General features: G+C 40.3%; 1 protein-coding gene across 1 annotated transcript in view; it reads left to right on the top strand.

Moving 5' to 3' along the window:
* The window catches only part of ANKRD52 (ankyrin repeat domain 52), a 70974-nt gene that overhangs the window by 8941 nt on the left and 40924 nt on the right, over positions 1-21109 (top strand). Inside the window, exons 2-7 of the mRNA XM_070937841.1 lie at positions 3224-3307; positions 8180-8258; positions 11020-11090; positions 13553-13753; positions 15226-15313; positions 20717-20859. Of these exons, the coding sequence (XP_070793942.1) occupies positions 3224-3307; positions 8180-8258; positions 11020-11090; positions 13553-13753; positions 15226-15313; positions 20717-20859 (666 nt within the window). The remainder of the gene's footprint in view (positions 1-3223; positions 3308-8179; positions 8259-11019; positions 11091-13552; positions 13754-15225; positions 15314-20716; positions 20860-21109) is intronic.

Raw genomic sequence — 21109 nt, 5'->3', positions numbered from 1 at the left:
AGGACATATGATTTATTGATAATTATGTATTATTCTGTATTTGTTTAATACTTCTTCCATCACATATTTACATTGAGACTTGTCCACATCTCTTCCACTTGGTGTATAACTTGTTTACAATTGCATAACCAAGTGCAGTATCAGAAAAAAGGTTGGGCATCATTAGATCAGTTTATAACTAGGAAGAAAATGAAGTATATAGGCAGACAGCTGCATGCTGCCTTGTCTTCCATCATGGAGAAAAGCCAACAATCACATGGAAGATATAGTTGTGGGTATCAACCTCTAATTATTCTACTGCATTTGTTCAAGTTTTTTTTTTTTAATTTGATTTATATGCCGCCCTTCTCCGAAGACTCAGGGCGGCTTACAGTGTGCTCAGCAATAGCCTTCATCCTTTTGTATATTTATACAAAGTCAGCTTATTGCCCCCACAAACTGGGTCCTCATTTCACCTACCTTAGAAAGGATGGAAGGCTGAGTCAACCTTGAGCCTTGGCGAGATTCGAACCCTGCAGTAATTGCAGGCAGCTGGTCTTAATAACCAGCTTAATAACAGGGTGCCTTAAACCCCTGTACTACCAAGGCTCTTGTTAGGTAGCCTTCAGTCTGCATAGGTGTTGCATGTGGGCTGTTGTATAGGATGGAAGACCTTGTGTTCTCTGCCAACATAAATATTCATATTCCTGGAAGGAGGCTACAACAGTGAAGTAAGCAAGTGCAAGAGGATAGAATTTGAAACTGATGAATCTTCACTATGTTTTGCATCAGAGGTATTAAAAAGAGCTTGAGGCGTGGTATGTTACGCCACAATATTTGTTTAATTTTTACTTAAGAGTGTTGTGTAAACTTCACTATGGTGATTTAGAAACCGTGATATAACTTTATGTAATTATTAAAAATATTTCATGGAAAGTTACAATCCGTAAAAAAATGTAATACCTTAAATTACAGTATGCTTAAGAAACAAGCTGATTTGCAGGTTCAGGCGTCGTGGAATTGATTGCAAGAAGTAAGAAAGGAAGTCTCCGTTTTAACTAAAAGGTTTTACTGACAGTTTGATCCTGTTGGCTTTCTGATTCATAAACTGGTGGGATAAGAAGCCAAGTAAAGTTGATTTGAGCCCAAAATTTCTGTTGCTGAATGAGGTAGTTGTGAGTTTTGCCCCATTTTACGAACCTTCTTGCCACAGTTGTTGAGTGAATCACTGCAGTTGTTAAGTTAGTAACATGTTTGTCAAGTGAATCTGGCTTTCCTATTGACGTTGCATGTTAAAAGGTCGCAAAGGTGATCACACGACCCTGGGACACTGCAGCCGTCATAAACCATGAGTCAGCTGCCAAGTGTTTGATCATGTGACCATAGGGATGCTGCAACGGTTGTAAGTGCAAAACGGTCATAAGTCAATTTTTTCAGTGCCGCTGTTTAACCATTCACTAAACAAATGGTTGTAAGTTGAGGACTACCGGACAAGAAGCACAACCAGGAATGCTAGTTCTATTTTTATTATAAGGTTACATTAACAGAATCTTGCATGACTGAAAATATTTCTTCTTTCCCTTTCTGGAAAACAAGGGAGGGTTTCTTTTGAAACATTTCCCATGCTATTCCCTCTTCTATAGCTGGGACATCTTTTACATGCTGTTGTCTAGTCTGTAGCTCTCCTTCCTGTCTCCCAGCATCATTCCTGCATACCATTATAGATCTTGATGATGCAGATGTAAAATCCTGCCTTATATCCCATGGTCTTGGCAAGTTGCACAAGAAAGTCTATGCCAAAATGTCTGTCTACTTCAAAGATCAGCATGACATACAGCTTCTGTTTTCTCTTTCTTTTCTCTTTTGACTTGAATAAAGGATTGAGGCCTTTTATTTCAGTATAATCAATGTTGTTTTGTTTTTGCATGCTACAACAAGTTTACCGTATTTTTCGGAGTATAAGACTCACATACCTTTTTTGGTGAGGAAAAAAGAAAAAGAAATGTCCCTCTGCCTCTGAGCAATTTTGCCTCGTTGCAGCCTGCTTTACTTTCATTTTCGTTTTCAGCATAGCTTGATTAGCACAAGGGAAAAAAAAAATCTGTTCCAGCAATTTACTTCTTTGTAGCAAGCAGCAGAGCCTTGCAGCAAAACAGCTGAGAGCAAATCAGCTGAGAGTCGTGAGGCCGATCCAATCAACTTGTGCTAATTAGGCTGTGCTGAAGCTGAAAGGAGCTGTTTTTTCTTGCTGTTTGCTGCAAGGAGGTAACTGCTGCGAGGCAGAGGCCAAAGGGTGGGGGCGACATTCGGTGTATAAGATGCACCTAAATTTTCACCCCCTTTTAGGGGGGGAAAAGATGCGTCTTATACTCCGAAAAATACGGTATTCCTTCTGTATTCTGTGCAGGCAGGTTATTAGAAAAGAGCAGAATACATAGTTGCCACAAATAATGGGCCAAAAATGATTGTGAACCCTTGCATCTATAGTGGAAAAAAGGCAAAAAAGATCTACAATAGTTTTCTCTTCTGCCATCATCTTAAAGGAATTTGCGCATATGCTACTATGGTCATTTCGTCTACTGTACCCTCTTCATCAAATGGTGGTTTTGTTATTTTGTGACTAGAGGATTACAAGCCGAGATGATCAGAAAAAACCTAGCAGATTTGCTTTCCGGTGCATTTGGAAGTGGAATTTTGGTTGTAATTCGTGATGGCTATAAGTCGAGGCACCCATGTGATTGGACCCAATTTTACAATTGTTTCTATGGCAGTTGCAAATCACACAGTTGTAAGTGCGAAGGCATTCTCCCAGATGGGTATCTTTTGTGGAAACCGGTCATGTGAACACAGGATGCTGCAATCAGTCATAAAATGTGAGCGGGTGGCCAAGCGCTTGAAGCATGGTCATGTGACTGGTGGAGGGTCTGACATTTTAGGATAGCCGGAAGTGTTTTGCAGAAGGTAGAGCACCCTTTCTGAGGCTCTCCTAACTCCAAATGGTCTTTAAACGTTTAATCAGTGGTAAGGAGTGTATCCAGAATTCCAGTTATTTTGTGTGAGCAGCTATGACATTAAAAGTCAATAGCTGAGGATTCAATCACATCACCCCTTCTGCCTAAGGACTTAAGATACAGTGGATTTTTAAAAATTCTTCACTCAGATTTGTGGGTTTCTGCTATTAATGATTGATTTTTTTTTCCTTCACCATTCTTAATTTAATTTTACTGTTTTCTCTCTTTTGTAGCCTCCTCTGGTCCAAGCCATTTTTAACCGTGATATAGAGGAGGTACGGTCATTACTGAGTCAGAAGGAGAATATCAATGTGTTGGTAAGTCTTGGAATAATAATAATAATAATAATAATAATAATAATAATAATAATAATAATAATAATAATAATAATAATAATAATTTTATTTCTATACCGCCCTTCTCCCGAAGGACTCAGGGCGGTGTACAGCCTATTTAAAAGCACAAGACAAAACAGCAATTAAAATTTAAAATGATTAAATAATTTGGCTCAATTAAAACCCCAGAAATTTAAAATACCCCAATTTAAAACTATTATGTTGATAGCCCGGCCTGGCGGAACAACAGGGTCTTCAGTGCGCAGCGAAACATGCGGAGGTCGGAGATCTTACCTATTTCCGGGGGCAGTTCATTCCACAGGGCTGGGGCTCCCACAGAGAAGGCCCTCCCCCTGGGTGTCACCAGCCGACATAACTTGGCCGATGGCACCCTGAGGAGACCCTCTCTGTGGGAGCGGACTGGTCGGTGGGAGGCTATTGGTGGCAGAAGACGGTCTCGAAGGTACCCGGGTCCAGAATAACTCTTTCTCCTGGTGTTTCTGCTTCTCTTGGCTAAGTGCACACAGTATATTTTCCCAAAATTGCCCTTTCCTTCCAGCTGGCTATTTTATGTCATCTTTATCCCCTAAACATCACATGTTAGACATTAGTTATGACATTCCAACATCTTAGAGAGTCTTGAGTTTGGTTGGGTTTTCAGTGGGGCTTTTTCAAACCGTTTTTCATATCTTGGCATTGGTTCCAGATTTGTAAAACGATTATAATCATTAAATAATTCTAAGGTTGTTGTAGTTATAAATAGATAAGGATAGCAAAGTACTTTGTATATTCAGAATTAGTGCATAGCAGAGGGGATTGTTCGTTATTGGTAAATAGCGACTTTGTTGGGAATTGGCTGCACAGTACCAGATGTATTGGTCTAGTTGTACTGAGCAGTGGGTGGTACCGGAATTAGCAGTTGTGTTTGGCATGAAGCGTGTTCTGGATTAGTCTTGTGGTCTCTGAGTGAGAACAGCTTGTGTTATAGGTTTTTTAAATTTTATTCTTGTACATCCCATGAAGCTGTATTTGGCTTTTCATTTCATTCTGGCTCACTTAATAGAGGCACATATAAAATACATGCCTATTTAATGCATAAATCTTGCCACAAATGGTGCTTCTTATGAGCTGCTTTGACCTCGGAACCAGGGAGCGGGATGGAAAATGATATTTGGAGTGCCCAAATCCATCTGTATTGTATTCACTTTGAATAAGATGATTTTTTCAATTGGCGTTGAGTTTTCAAAACTTTGTTGCATTTGCTTCTAGGGGCACAGGTAATCCTTGATTTACGACCACAGTTGGGATCAGAATATTGGTTGCTGAGCGAAGCAGTAGTTAAGCAAGATGCCATGTGATTGCTTCATTCAACAACTGCAACCCCAGCAATTTCCTGGGTTGTTAAATGGACAGAGTGAAAGAGCTGCCTATCAAAGAATTTCAGTTCAAAAGCCTGCAGGGAGAATTCCAATTCAGTTTCTGCAGCCTGCCAAAGGATTTCCCCTCCCCTCCATGCCCAAAGCAGAAATCCTTCCTGGGGCTAAAGGGATAGAGATTTCTGCAACCCATGGAAGGATTTCAGCCTTCCTTTAGCCCCTTCTTTTGCAGTCTTTCCTGCCTGCTTCCTAATAGAATTTCTGGGGAAGTCTGCAGAGAAGATTACAAATGGTCAGATTGCAAGTGGTTGTGGGGTACTTGGCAGCCAGTCACTCTGGTTGGCAGTCTGGTTGCCAAGCAGTAAATCTGGTTGGCAGTCTGGTTGCCAGGCACCTGTAATGCGGTCATGTAATTATGGAGGGGAATGCAGTGATGTTTTAAGATGGCCAGAAGTGCTTTGTGGTCCGTAAAGCAGCCTTTACAGCTATCGTAATTTTGAATGGTCTTTAAATGACCTGTGGCAAATTGAGGACTATCTGTAATGAAAGCTAGAGTTACTGAAGTAACTGCCAATTGCAAATAGTCCTCTATTTAAAACCACGATTGAGCCCAACATTTCTGTTGCTAAGCAAGGCAATTGTTAAGTGAGTCATGCCCCATTTTACGACCCTTTGCCACGGTTATTAAGCAAATCACTACAGCTATTAAGTGAATCGTGCAGTATTTAGGCAAATCTGGTTTGCCCCATTGACTTAACTTGTTAGAAGCTCCCTAGGAAGGTCACAGATGACACCCCCAGGACCCTGGGACATTGCAACCATTGTAAATACATGCCAATTGCCAAGCACCTGGAGTTTGATCATGTGACTCGGGATCAGCGGTGAAATCCAGCTGGATCTATCTGGCTCGTGTGAGCCAGTAGGGCCGGTGGCGGGGGGCTCCGCCCACCCACTGGGACGTCATTATGTCCCATTTTTGACCCTCTGCACATGTGCAGAAGAGGCGCACACGCTGGCTCACATTTCCAATCCAGTAGCGAAGGTAAGTGCATTTTACCCCTGTTCAGGATGCTGCACCGGTCATAACTGTGAGAACGTCTTATAAGTCATCTTTTTCAATGCCATTATTACATAACAGTCATTAATTGAGTGGTTGTAAGTCAAGGACCACCTTTGGAGGGTCTGTCACAAGTTCAGACAGTTAATAAGCAGCCACCTGTTAATTCAAGGCCTACCTGAACACACTTGTAATATTGCATGTCAGTACAGTTGCATTCTTATTTAACACAGTGGGATAGGTTCTGATTTTCACTACTCGGCTGGCTAGTTAGATGTTGATTTATACGTCAGAGAGGAAAGCAGAGATGTGAGCAGAAATATTTTCTGCAGAAAGTTTTCCAGAGCTAAAGTTTCTCACTGAAAGCATTCTAATTCAGGTGAATTTGGGTCTTGAGAGTTGTATGAGATTTTGCAATCTTGTCTATTGCTCAATGTTCTTTCCAACATTGCAATAAAGATATTTTTCTTTGTACATCAAAATTTTTAGAGCTTTTTAAAGCTATGATTACACTGTTAGTTGCCTTACATTTGGTAATTGCATTTGCCATTCTGAAGGGAGCAAAATGAGATAACCATTTTGCTACCAGTCCATTTGCATAGATGTTTTATACTATGTACTATTCTGCTTTCTGGGAAATTTGTGTATATAATCCAGGTATGTTGACAGAATGTCACTGTATTGCTAAGGATTTAAAAGTATATACTTGACTAATGTCAGGGATTGAACGCTCATTAGGCTTACTCTTATTTTCTTTGAATTACACGCAATTAAGGTTAAATCATGATTGTGCAAAAATGTCAGTAGTTGTAGATTAATTGGCTTTTATAAAAAACATGTTCACAGTTACTGAGTTTTATTCATTGATGAACCATTGGTAAGTGTTAAGAAACCCTAGAATTTGCAGGAACAATTTGAAATCGCTTTGAGACATTTACTCAATTCTTTGTAGTTAATTTTTCCTTGAAATTCATCAGGAAGAAAGCATCCAAATAAAAGGTAAGATTACATATTCATGACGAAACACCTTCTTCTAATTAAGCTCATTGAAGTTGGCTAAGTTAAAATGAATAACTGGATTCAAAAGTGGCCCAAAAGAGCCAACTTGACAACCATGTCAAGTTGGCTGACAACTAGTCAGCCATGATGACTAGATAGTGAGGGCAGTTGGATTAATTTGTACTTTATATCATCACAGGAGAAAAACAAGAATAGTTGGGTATACATAACAACTGTTTGTTTAGTGACTGTTCAAAGTTACTATAAAAAAGTGACATGATCATTTTTCACACTTAGGACCTTCACAACATCCCCAAGATCATGTGGTCAAAATTTAGGTGCTTGGTAATAGGCATGTATTTATGATGGTTATGGGGTCATATGATCACCTTTTGCAACCTTTTGACAAGCATAGTCAATGGGGAAGCCAGGTTCACGTAACAACTGCGTTGTTAAACAATTGCAGTGATTCACTTAACAACTGTGTCAAGGAAGGTTGTAAAATGGGACAAAATTCACTTCACAATTGCCTTGCTTAGCAACAGAAATTTTGGGGTCAGTTATGATAGTAAGTCAAAGACTACCTCTATAAGATTTACTGTTACTGAAGTTGTATAATTCAGTTTATGTTCTGTCTACTCAAAGGATCCTCAGCTATTCCTGATTTGAGGCAAATTATTTAGCTAATCAAATGTTACTGGCTTTTGGTAGATACATTGAGTATATATGGAAGAAATGCTTACTTGTAGGCAGACAAGTTTAATATTTTTGCTACCTAGTATCTGGCATGTTGGATAAAAAGTTTTTTTTTTAAAAAAAACTCATAAATTGTGGAGATATACAGGTAGTCCTTGATTTAAGACTGTAATTGGAACTGGAATTTCCATTGCTGAGTGATGCAGTTGTTAAATGAGTAGCAGATGATTTAACAACATTTTTTGCCATAGTCATTAAGTGAATCACCATGATTGTTAACTGAATCGCATGTTTGTTGAGTGAAACTGGCTTTCCCCATAGACTTTGCTTGTTGGAAGCCACCTGGGAAGGTTACAAATGGTGATCATGTGACCCTAGGATGTCACCACTGCCATAAATACAGGCCAGTTGCCAAGTGCCCAAATTATGATCATGTGACCATGGGGATGCTGTGATGGTAAATTGTGAGGACCAGTTATAGCAACTTTTTTCAGTGCTGTCATTAAACGAATGGTTGTAGGGCAGGGACTACCTGCATTGCAGATCTAAGCACAAGATGATTTTAACCACCCACAGTCACTCTCGATAGCAAGGGTGGAATATATGTTTAGTCAATAAATAAATATCCTTAGTTTATGTAGACTATAGAATGCACAGATACACACACACACACATACACACACACACACATATACATATATTGATTATTTTGTTTCCCCAAATCAGGACCAAGAGAGACGAACCCCTTTGCACGCAGCTGCATACTTAGGGGACACCTCTATCGTTGAACTCCTAATATTATCAGGTAAGGATGGGGAAATGGTCCCATTTTTTAATTTTATTTTGGAAGTTCTTATTTTATCATTGGCCAAACTGCCAGGGATTTAGTATTGCAATGGTAATCAAGTTTCTATAGAGTCCTATTGTTGGCTTTGAGTAGGGGAGATCCAGATACAGACTTCGGCAAAGCCTCTGGCAGTCTTTTTAAAACAGGAAATATAACTATCTGTGACTTGGATGGTCACAAAGAATGAATGAGAGAGCTCATAAGCATTTTTGTGCTTTCTACTTTAAAAGTGCTGTAGCCAGCAGATTGCTGTTAGTAATATTCTTATTGCTAGTCATGATTCTCAAGCAGCGGAGATTTATGGAAATGTTCTCATTCTGTTCAGTGAAGCTATTTTAAAACTGACAGCCCTGTATACTGTAACTCTTCCTGTGTAGGTTGCAGGGCTGAATTAGCCTTCTGGACAGCAGAGCCAACACAGATGGTTTTTGATCCATGTGCTAAATCTTTCCAAATTAACAGCCATAAAAACCACTGGCTCATGATAACCTAAAGCAAGCGATAGTCTTTGAAGACTGCCAGCAACATAACCCACATCGTTTTTCTCTTTTTAAAAAAATCTGCATGAAGATTGGAATGAGCTTTGATCCTTTCAGTTCCTTTATTAGGCTGGTTTTCTAGTTACTGATGCTTACTGCATGTCAAGACTCTAGAAAGAGTGCAGAAAAGAGCAACAAAGGTAATTCGGGGGCTGGAGGCTAAAACAATTGAATAGTTGCAGGAATTGGGTTTGTCTAGTCCAGGGGTCGGCAACCTTAAACACTCAGAGCCACTTGGATCCGTTTCCCACAAAAAAACCCCACACCAGAGCCACAAAACCTGGGTGGGCGTGGCCAACTCGATGTCACTCACTCCCACCCAGTCACATGACTCCCCTAGCCATGCCTACCCAGCCACAAAACCATTCTGTCTCTCTCCCGCTCTCCCTATCTTCCCCTCTCTCCTCCCCCATGTCTCTCTCTATATATCTCTCTCTCTCTCTCCCTCTCTGTATATGTATATGTGTGTGTGTGTGTGTCTCCCCACTCCCTTCGGGTGACCGTCCTCCTCCTCCCCCCTCCTCTCGTGATGCCCTGACCAGCCATGGCTGAGCCGGGAGCATGCACATGCACGGGGAGACCCTCCCCACGTGAGTGCCAAAGCGCAGCTAAGGCGCACGCAGGGTGGGTGGCCACTTGCTTAGGAGGGTCTTAACAGGACACGGTTTCTCTCCTGCACTAATGCTCCGGCCATCACCTTGCCGTTTCATCCCCCACCCCCAGCAGTTCTTCAGTCAAGTGCGGAGGGTGCGAACTCCAGCCCGAAATGGCAGGAAGCGAAGGCTGCCTTACGTGCAAATGTGGCATGGAGGCAGGTACAGGGAAGCTTCGTTCCTGCACTCTCCTCCTCCTCCTCCCACTCTCGTGACTCCATGGCCGGCTGTGGCTGAGCCGGGAGCATGTGCACGCGTGGGGAGACCCTCCTTAAGCGAGTCACTGCCCGCCCCGCCTTTCCTGAGCTACGGCACTTCCTTGAGGAGGATCTCCCCGCGTGTGTGCACACGCTCCCAGCTCAGCCACAGCCAGAACCTCATATGAGTGGGAGGAGGAGATACGGCGATGGCCGGATCATTATTGCAGGAGAGAAGCCGTGTCCTGTTAAAACCCTCCTAAGTGAGCGGCCACCCACCCCGCACGCGCCTTTGCTACGCTTTGGTGCTCGCTTGAGGAGGATCTCCCCGCATGTGCGCACGCTCTCTGCTCAGGGAGGGAGGAGAGTACAGGAGCGAAGCTGTCCTGTACCTGCCTTCACACCACATTTGCACGTAAGGCAGCCTTTGCTTCCTGCCGCTTCGGGCTGGAGTCAAAAAAAGAAATAAGAGGGGCGAGGGGCTGGGCCAGCCAATGATGGGACACGGAGCTGCAGCAGAGGGCCCAAAGAGCTGCATGTGGCTCTGGAGCCGCGGGTTGCCGACCCCTGGTCTAGTCTAGCGAAAAGAAGAGCTAGAAGTGACATGATAGCAGTGTTCTAATATTTGAGGGGCTGCCACAAAAAAGAGGGAGGTCAACTTATTTTCCAAGGCATCAGAAGGCAAGACAAGAAACAATGGATGGAAACTAATCAAGGAGAAAAGCAACCTGGAACGAAAAAAAAATTCTGTCAGTGAGAACAATTAACCAGTGGAATAGCTTGCCTTCTGAAGTTGTGAGTGCTTCATCACTGGAGGCTTTTAGGAAGAGACTGCATAGCAACTTGTCTGGAATGGAATAGGGTCTCCTGCTTGAGCAGGGGATTGGACTAGAAGACCTCCAAGGGTCCCTTCTGTAAGAGGAATTGTGTGGAAATCTATGGAAGTTAATTCTGGAGATTGCATCTTTTTCAGATGTGATTCACAAACGCCACCACCCCAAAATCTTTGAAATAAATGGTGCTGATTTAGCATATAGAATGTTTAGCAGATAATGGGACAGTCGTTTTAATTTTCAGCCACATTTTTTAAAGACAAGGATGCCTCTTAAATGCAGTACTAATGTTCTTTCTTTATTAATCAGTTGGCAGTTTCCTTGCGAAACAGCTGTTTGTTAAATAAGCACTGGGATTAAACATTAAAAATGGTCTTATTGTTAAAATGAAAGTCTAAGGAATGCCTCGCTATTCAACCAGTTTAATGTTTGTTTTCGTCTCTTAATGAATCATGCTTGAGAGAACTTGCTTCATCCCTTTTCTTTTCTTTGGATAGGTGCTAACGTCAATGCAAAGGACACTCTTTGGCTAACCCCGTTACACCGTGCTGCAGCTTCTCGTAATGAGGTAAATGTCAGGTCTTTCACAGGGTGCTATAGTCATGCTGCTAGTAAAATGACAAAGTAAATTCCAGACACTGAACATTACAATAAACTGCCATGTTTAGGGCCAAGTTCATTTCCCCTCTTGTCTTTTTATTCTTCATTGTACTAAATATTTTGAGAATCTTGTAGAACAGTCTTTATCTCCTTGGACACATTGGGTAGCAACACATTGGACGGTAGAGTTGAAAGAACTGCAAAAAGGCTGTTACTAGCAGTACATTTTCCCATGGGACAAAGGTGTGAGGCAGGAGTATAATGGTGATTGCCTTGTAGTGGCTCGTTCCTGAGCCTTCTTGTTTATTGAGGAAGCCTTGTGTCCGCATTGTCACTATATGAAATGTAAAATCCCAGCTGAGTTGCCTGAGGGTTTTTTTCTTTTAAAAGCCTTTGACGATCCCAGCTGAGCCGCTCGATCATCAGAGGCTTTTTTTTACTTTTAAAAGCATTTTTTCTGCCAAAGAGGTTGTAGAAAAAATGCTTTTAAAAGTAAAAAAAACAGCCTCTGATGATTGTGCAGCTCAGCTGGGCATGGGGGTGGGGGGGCAGGGATTTTTGCTACCGGTTCTCCGAACCGGCCACCATTGCTACCAGATTGGGTGATCCGGTCCGAACCGGGAGTATTTCACCCCTGGAAACAGGGTATATATATGTATAATAATAAGCCCAATTGGGCTTTTGAGTGGATGGCAATAAAGCCAAGCATTTATTTCAGGGCCCAAAAAAATATAAGACAGGGTCTTATTTTTTGGGAAAACACAGTACATACACACACATACACATATACATATATAAAAACAAGGTCCAAAACAAAAATAACAAATGCCTCATTCGATCAGTAAGGGTAGCAAGGTGACAAAACTCCTCTGCCCCTTGTGTCTGCAAACAGCTTTTTGGTGGCCTTGTTTCAGGTGACACACAATTTTGCATAAAGGGATTTTGGAGAACCCCCATTCTACAAAGCCATGCAGAAAAAAAAATCCTGAGCATCTGTCAAAGTATCTCAAATTCATTCTCAATTGGACATGGGCCTTGTTGTAAATCCTGAGGGGATGCCTGGTATAGTCTTTCCTTGCTATCTGGGAATGGTTTGAACTGGCTGAGCCTCAGGAAGTGTATAGGATCCTTATGACTGAGCTCAGCCACCTGTTCGCATGATCCATATCCATCCTGGCTATCTAAAGCTGCCTTTGGGATGTTGTGTGAGTGAATTCTACAGGTGGACAATTCTTCCTTGAGTGAGGAGATTGCTCCTCTGGTTCTTAAGGAGGGGCTAATTTGCCCCTCCTCAAGAAACCCTCGCTGGATTTTATCATACCAGACAATTTTCTAAGAAGGGAAGGTGATTAAGAAGGTGGTTGCACTGCAGCTACAGAGGCCTGTGGATGGAGAGTAATATATGGACCCCTTTCAGTCAGATTCAGGCCTGGGTACAGGATGAAAATGCCATTGTTGACATTTTTAGGGGATCTCTGGCAAGAGCGGGACGAGTGTTGTGTATCTGTCCTTGCTGTGCTTGACTTCTCAATGGTTTTCAGTATCATCAATCATGGTATCCTTTTGGTTTGAATCTGTTAATTGGGGGTGGGCGGCACTGAACTGTGCTAGTTTTGCTTCTTTCACTGAGGTCAATAGCAGTCACCATTGATTGAAGTTGAGAGATTTTGTGCTTGGCCTACTATAAGAATTGCCAACCTTCCAAAGGTCTCTTCAAGGCAAGGTTATGTCAGCAGGCTTGGGGATCTCAGGTAAACGGAGACGCTGACACGGAGAACTGACGAGATGGCTACACAGTGTTTAACATTGAAGATGCTCCCTCCTAGTCTTCTAAAATAATGTTTCTTACTATGAAATTATTTTTACCGTTTGTATCTTTGATGGTCTGGTTTTATTGTACTCTGCCCGGAGTCGTGTTCATGAAACAGGCATCTATATAGATGAAAAGAATGAATAAATAAATCAAACAGAAGCCAACGAGATTTAACTAATTTAGTACGAACCTAGCTGTCTGCATCTTAATCTGAAGATTTTGTTAATTGGGGTTTCACCATGCTAATAACCCATGCCTCCGAATATGGGACTGCGGCATCAATTATTCTTTGTGAACCTGCCCAAATTTCAGGATATCTGAGAATTTAGGGAGAGGTACTCTTAAGATAATTGAGCCTGTTTTAAGGCTACTGTATTGCCCTATATGAAGTTGCTCACTGTCCTTTCTTGGAATTGCTAGATAAAATTGTAGCATTTTATCTCTTCACAGTACCTTCTGTATTACATTCCCTATTCTCTCAGGTTTTGCAGACTTTCTTTATATTAAACTCCTCCTGTTCATAACAAAGTGCTATCTTCTCACTTGTTAGTACTGACTTCTTTTGCAATAGTACTTCATCCAGGCTTAAAAGCTGTCTTATGTTCTTTCTTTGGCAGAAAGCACTTAACCTCCTCCTAAAGCACTCAGCAGACATCAATGCTCGTGACAAGTATTGGCAAACACCACTGCATGTTGCTGCTGCCAACAGAGCTAGCAAGTGTGCTGAGACCATCATCCCACTGCTTAGTAATGTTAATGTGGCAGACCGCACTGGCCGCACAGCACTGCACCATGCTGTACACAGTGGGCACCTTGAGGTAAGGGACATCTTCGTCTTTCCCAGAGATGTTTATGCATGACTTCTCCATGGGGTAGAGATGAGGTATAATGGAGCAAGGATGGACATTTGTTTTGTTGTAAAGAATATTTCCCCATAGAAAAGCCACTCAGAGTCTTTTGTTAGCCAAACAAACAAACAGTTACACTCAAAACTCACATAATAGAGTCTCCAGCTACTATGGTTAATGAAGGGTCCTTGGCACTCTCTGAGCTTAGTTGTTTTCTTGCAGACATTTCATTACCCAAAATAGGTAACAGCACTGATGATGTTACCTAGTTTGGGTAAAGAAACGTCTCAAGAATATAGCCAAGCTCAGAGAACATCCAGGACCCCTAATTTCAACACTGAGCTAAAATATTCCCCAATATTAGCAGTAGCACTTAGACTTATATACCGCTTCACAGTGTTTTCCAGCTCTCTCTAAGTAGTTTACAGAGTCAGCATATTTCCCCCAACAATCTGGGTCCTCATTTTACTGACCTCGGAAGGATGGAAAGCTGAGTCAACCTTGAGCCTGGTGAGATTCGATCTGCCAAACTGCTGTCAACCAGTGATCAGCAGAAGTAGCCTGCAGTACTGCACTCTTAACCACTGCACCACTGCGGCTCATATTGGTGCTATGGTTAAGGCAAAGCCCTTTGGAGCAGTCCTCAATGGCAATAGATTTGAAGCAAAGAAAGAAGATGAGAAGATACGTATCTCTCTGTCTTTTTTTTTTTTACTGGATTTCAACTTTATTACAATATTTTATTTTATTTTACTTAATTTTATTTTAAAACTCCATCTCCTTCACAGAGTAACTCTGGACAGTGTGCAAATAGTTCTTCCTGCACCCTTCCTGCTGCTTTTCCATGTTAGAAACATGGACATATTGCCTATGATGTGAATGGAGTTTTGGCTTTTAGGATACTGTTAACAGTTGGATAGAAGTCTTTGCTCTTCTAGCAGTAAAATGTTTTCTCTGTCCTCGACTTATAAGCTAGTAGGTATGAGACTATTGGAGACTCAGAGCTTGGAGGGATTGAGTTTCTTTTTGGGTAAAGAACACATAGTGTGAAACAAATCATCGGATGCATATGAACTTGTTTTTTCAGAATGTAACTAACATACAAATAACATACTGATGCACGATTCATTAATTAATATGAATAATCATAATAACAGTCATAGGCTATTTTGTCTTCCATAGCAAAGTTTAATACACAAATAGGTAACATCTGATTTGTAGGCAAGGCAAGGTTTTGTTATATAATAAGAATGGACTTTCAGATTATCCGTATCTGGATCTCATTTTTCCACTTCCTTGTGAAGCACAGATTCTGCATTTACATAAATAAAGTGAGCTATAGCATCCATAAGGGGAAGTGGCAGGAAACACCAAGTTGGTTGCCTTGTGTTTTTATTTTAGATTATTTAGATTATTTAATTCAATGTCTATCTTCTTTCTAGATGGTAAACTTGCTCTTAAATAGAGGGGCCAATCTGAGCACATGTGACAAGAAGGAGAGACAGCCAATACATTGGGCATCCTTTCTGGGTAAGTCCCCCTTCCACCTTCTTTATATCCCATCTATTATGCTTGATAGATTTGATATGTAGGTCTTTCAGAGAAACTATATATAAAAACATACACCCAGGATATTTGCCTAGTAATAACAAAGGATACTCAATAGTAGTGAGCCAGAGGTAGTACGTTGCTATTGGCTTACAGCTATTTCCCCTCCCCCATTTTGTTTATTAACATTTTTATATATTGCTGTACCTCAAACCAGTTAATTAACATTAATAAAATCCAGAAACCAGTCAAGAATCTGTAAATAATGGTAACAAGCCAAAATCTTTATGAAATGTTTCCATCTTGACAGCCTTCTTAAATGGGAGGGTGCTGTCTGAATGTCTGGGGTGATGCTGTTTCAAAGGAGCTTGGCACCTCTAGATAGGTGTTCTACCTCCTAACTCGTCTATCCTTTACCTACCACAACTGACACACCAGCTGAAGCTGGACAAAGGCTTCTCAACTTGTGAGTCCAGAAGAATCCCTGCTCTGTTCCTTTGGGGGCAGTGCGACCCCGTCTAGAGTCAGAACTGGACCTTGCAGAGAACAAGGGTTTTGGAGCAACAAAACCTCCTTCAGTCAAGACTTACACTACATCTCTGGTTTGGCCAATGAGGAGGCATATATCTAATGCATACTAATGATACCTCACTCAAACTAACTGATGATTTCATCCAGGGATTTCACATAGATTCCATAAATACTAGTGCAGGGGTTCTCAATCCCTGGGCTGCAACCTGGTACCAGGCCGTGGCCCATTGGGAACCAGGCCATGCAAGTGGCGGGTGAGCATATGAAACTCCATTTGCACAAGCAGTGGGCATGCGCACTCAGCTCCATTTGCACGATGGTACCTTCTGCTTGCACAAATGGAACTTTGCACGTGAGCCCACCCTCTGCTTGTGCGGAACCATCCCTCTCTCCCCCACTGCGGCCCCCAGTGCTGCCACCACTACCAATCCACAGAGCCGGAAAGGTTGGGGACCATTGCACTAGTGCGGGTGTCGGCAACCCGTGGCTCCAGAGCCGCATGTGGCTCTTTCATCCCTCTGCTGTGGCTCTATCACAACAGAGGGATGAAAAAGCTATTGCCCTATCATGGTGGTGGAGATGACCGGAGCCTTAGTGTTTTCTCTGGGAAACGAGTCCAAATGGCTCTTTGAGTGTTTAAGGTTGCAGACCCCTGCACTAGTGATAAGAGAACCAAAGACTCTGGAACCACCCAGGAGTAACCACAGGCCAGTTCTTCCTCCTCCCACATTTATGCTGTATGCAAAATTATCTTCCCAGAAAAGGTTAATAGAAGATAACATTGGTAGGAGCAGCGATCCAAGGCAGAACCAGGGTGGTCCACATAGGCAGGAGCTCAGTGAATCTGCCTCATATCAGAACAATAGTCCCAGTTAAGTAACTCTGCCTGTCACTTTGTATCTGGCACTAGAGACAGAATTACCTCAAAGGAATCTGTTTTACCTTCGAGGTGTCGAATGTCACACTAAACTAAGGGGCAGCTGTTACTACTGTTATTAGATCTGCTGGTTTTTACCATATCCATCTTTTAATTCCTATCACCTGTTGATTTCATTACTTTTGCCACATTCAGTCTGCAATCAGTAATGAATTACATAATCCCCTCCAGTTAGATGGAATTTAATTATAGGCAGAGGCATTAAGATAACATTAGCAGCTGTTAAACTGCTATTTGGATCCATTAACTCCCCAGTAATCTCTTTTTATACTTCAGCTGAGAAGCAAAAATTTGGGACAGGAAAAATTGCCTTTTTGGGAGGGGGGGATGTCAGGGAACAAACTTGTCTTTAGTATTGTAATGTCTTATTGGAAGCAAACTCCACATCTCATGGAGTTTCATATAAATTGAAAGTGGGGCATCAAATTAAAGTACCTTTCCCTCATGAGCATTTCTCCTTCTTGGGACTTTTGCTTCATGTGCATATGTTTATGGGAAATATAGTAAGTAATACCTGTCCATCTCCTATTACAGGTTTTCTATGCTTATTCAGTGAAATTATTTCATTCTGCAGCAGTAATAGGTGGCATTAATATTTAGCAAGATATTTATTAGATTTGTATTTCACCCATCTCATCTAAAGGTGACTGCTATAGCAAATGCTATATGCTATAGAGATGCTATGCTATCACAAACCGCAGCCTTTTTTCCCCAGAGGCAGTTTCCATAAATGGATTGCAGAAATTTGTGTTACTTGATGTTTTCACTCTTTATGTCCCATGACATTCTTTTAGAATTTTGCTTTATTTACTTGTACCTTGTTTTCTTACTATTTCATTATAGTTGGGACTATAGAGACATCCCTAATAGAAAATATGTGATGATTCTCCCTATCTAAACATATGCTAAACATATGAACATGTGAATGATTTTTTTTAAATGTTATCTAATTCTGGGTTTTATTTAATTGACCAAACTAAGTAATAATTTTAATTATCAATTTTATGATGTTTGTGTGTCTATATTTTTCTTGACTGTACACCGCCTTGAGTCCTATGGGAGAAAGGCGGTATAGAAATATAATAAATAAATAAATAATAAATATCTGTCACATATATGCTATACCTTTCTTAAGTAATTAAGACTTAAGACTTAATTCAAAACATTCACCTTTTATGGTCTAATTATCTTTTTTTTTTTATTGAAAAAGTTTTAAAAACAAACATATTTTCCCCACAACCCCCCCCAACCCCCCCCAACCCCCCCTCCCCCTCCCCGACTTCCCAGAGCAGAACACAAGGTATTTCTATTAATCTTTAACAATAATCTAAATTGCATAACCAATCAATAAACTAACACCCCTATAAAAAGAAATTTCTTAACCCCCCATATGTAAAATCCTATTTCTTAAACCTAATACATCTAATATCACTTATATAACACTTATACAAATAAGAAAAATCATTCATAAGCTATTTGATATTTTTTGGTCTGGTACTTATTTTGTATATAATCAATCCATCTTCTCCAGTCCTGTATGTACCTTTCTTGTGTGTGATCCTTCAAATATGCTGAAATTTTAGCCATTTCAGCTAAATTAGTTACTTTCAATATCCAATCTTCAATAGTAGGCAAAAAGTCCTTCTTCCAATGTTGTGCTACCAGCAATCTTGCTGCTGTTATCAAGTTCAAAATCAATTTAGTCTCTGCTACTGTACAATCCATAGTTATACCCAGTAAGAACAACTGTGGAGTAAATTTCAATCTCTTTTTAAGAATATTCTGCATCACCCACCAAATCTTTATCCAAAATGCTTTGATTTTTCTACAAGTCCACCATATATGATAATAAGTTGCATCATCACAGTCACATCTCCAACATTTAGCTTGCACATTAGAATACATACATGATAATTTTTTAGGATCTAAGTGCCATCTATAAAACATTTTATAAAAATTTTCTCTTAAATTTTGTGCTTGTGTAAATTTCACATTTCTAATCCAAATCTTTTCCCAAGTTTCCATCATTACTGGCTCTTGAAAATTTTGTGCCCATTTAATCATACAGTCTTTAACCAATTCAGTCTCAGAATCTATTTCCAGTAAAGCACTATACAACCTTTTAATATGCATTTGTTTTTGATCTCTAATTTGTTTAACCAAATTCTCCTCATTTTGCACAAAGCCAGTTTTTTGATCTTCCTTCCATCTAGCTTGAAGTTGACCATACTGAAACCATGTATAAATTATACCTTCTTCTCTCAGTGTATCTAAAGATTTCAAATACATTACCCCCCTTTCCATAATAAGAAGCTCTTTATAAGTAATCACCTCCTGTTTTTGTTCTATACTTATATTTTCTATTGCATGTCTAGGATTTGCCCATAAAGGTATCTTATAATTTAGCTTATATTGATATTTTTTCCAAACCCTTAACAAAGCATTTCTTAATATATGAACCTTAAATACTTTATCCACTTTTTTATCATATAACAAATAGGCATGCCATCCATATAACAAGTCATAACCTTCTAAATTCAAAATTCTCCCCTCAGTTAAGTTAAACCAATCACTGATTTGTTATGGTCTAATTATCTTATACACAGCTTTGGTTACTAAAAATACATTAACAATGCAATTTGGAGGTCAGTAGAAAAATGTGCTTTTTAAACCCAACAGATGAATAAACTGGGTACACAGTGAAGTATATTCTTTAAAAATATTCTTTAAAGAAGGATATTCTTTTTTTTAGCTGTGCATTTATTTCATATATGAGGCTGTCAATGGGTTCTGAGTTTTGAGCAGAAAAGATCAGGTTTTCAGGTCACAATCTAAGACTGAGTAAACCAGCACACGTACTTCTTAAATATTACACTTACAAACCTTTGATCATGACACCTTTTTGAACTTTCAACTACCGGTATTTGGTTGGATGGAATTGACGGTCAGAAAGCCAAAAAACAGTAACGAAAACTGTAACAGATGTGTGTACTTTGTGCAACAGACAAAATCTAATTTGCATGATGAATGCAGCCGACTGGAGCTAAATTAATCCACTTGGCCTTTGGGAAAACTACATTTTCTAGTTACTCAGTCTGAGTGGGAGTAGCTCTACTGACTTTGTGCAAAGTAACATTGAACTTAATAAGCATTTCCTCATACACACATACACACACACAACTTTTAAAACAATAAAACACCAGAACTATAAAAAAATTACAGGTTCTTTGAAGCTAACCAATATCTTTTATGTGGAATAAATCAAAAGAAGGCGAAATATGAATGCTGTAAAGATATTAAATGCACGATGCTAAAGTTGGACCATAATGTAAGGTTGCTTCCAGAAAGACTAATGCTGCTTAAATTCTTGTCTTGGTTAAAAGAAAGGCATTGGGCTGCTGGAAAACATGTTGCTACTCTTTGGGGGGAATCTGACTCCCTCTACCAATTAAATAATTTGAATATTGTTGCCATTAAACCAATTAGGTAACCCAAGTATTATTGATCCCCATTGAATGTTGCACTGTGATTAATAGGATAGCAGGAATTCATGCTAAAGCAGAATATTGCGGGGGGGGGGGTAGAGAATTTACACACCCTGCATGCTACTCATAGTCTCCTATTCTATACTGCTTGAATAATTTTATAATAATGTACTTGGCATTCAAAATTTGAACCTTGCTTCTGTTGCATTCTGTATCATGCTCCACCTAAGACAAATGGAAAAAATCCTTCTCACCTAGAATGTTTCATGATAAAATAAACTCCTGAATCTTGTAAAAACATTATATGATCATTTATTCATAAGTTTTGAGTAATCCTTTCAGATTCTTTTCTTATCTAGACTATTGTAAGCCCGTTTGCTATAGCGTGGAAGCATTTGAATGGTTTCAGTCTTTTGCATTGTCTTTTCTTAGGGCATTTAGAAGTCTTGAAGCTACTGGTAGCCCGTGGAGCTGACATCACATGCAAAGACAAAAAGGGTTACACACTGCTGCACACAGCAGCAGCCAGCGGCCAGATTGAAGTTGTGAAACATCTGCTGAGGCTTGGAGTTGAGGCAAGTGTGATGATAGTACCAGTTTTAGTGCACGCTGAGTTGCTTTGTACTGTGCCTATCCTCTTTTCAGGCTTGTCCCCTTCAGATGTGCACGCATATACTTTCTGGCAAATTAGGCTTACTGTAATGATACATATGTGAGTTTATATTAAGCTCATGAGTCAATTTCATATGTTGCTTGTTTTAAGTAACAGGTAATCCTTGGGTTACAACAGCTCATTCAGTGACTTGCAATCATGCTGAACGAGGG

The sequence above is a fragment of the Pituophis catenifer genome, unplaced genomic scaffold, assembly GCF_029215685.1.
Source record: "Pituophis catenifer annectens isolate HBS135680 unplaced genomic scaffold, rPitCat1.0.hap2 SCAF_2, whole genome shotgun sequence".
Lineage (NCBI taxonomy): Eukaryota > Metazoa > Chordata > Lepidosauria > Squamata > Colubridae > Pituophis > Pituophis catenifer.
Note: the sequence above shows the minus strand (reverse complement) of the source record. Positions and strands in the feature narration are given on the sequence as shown.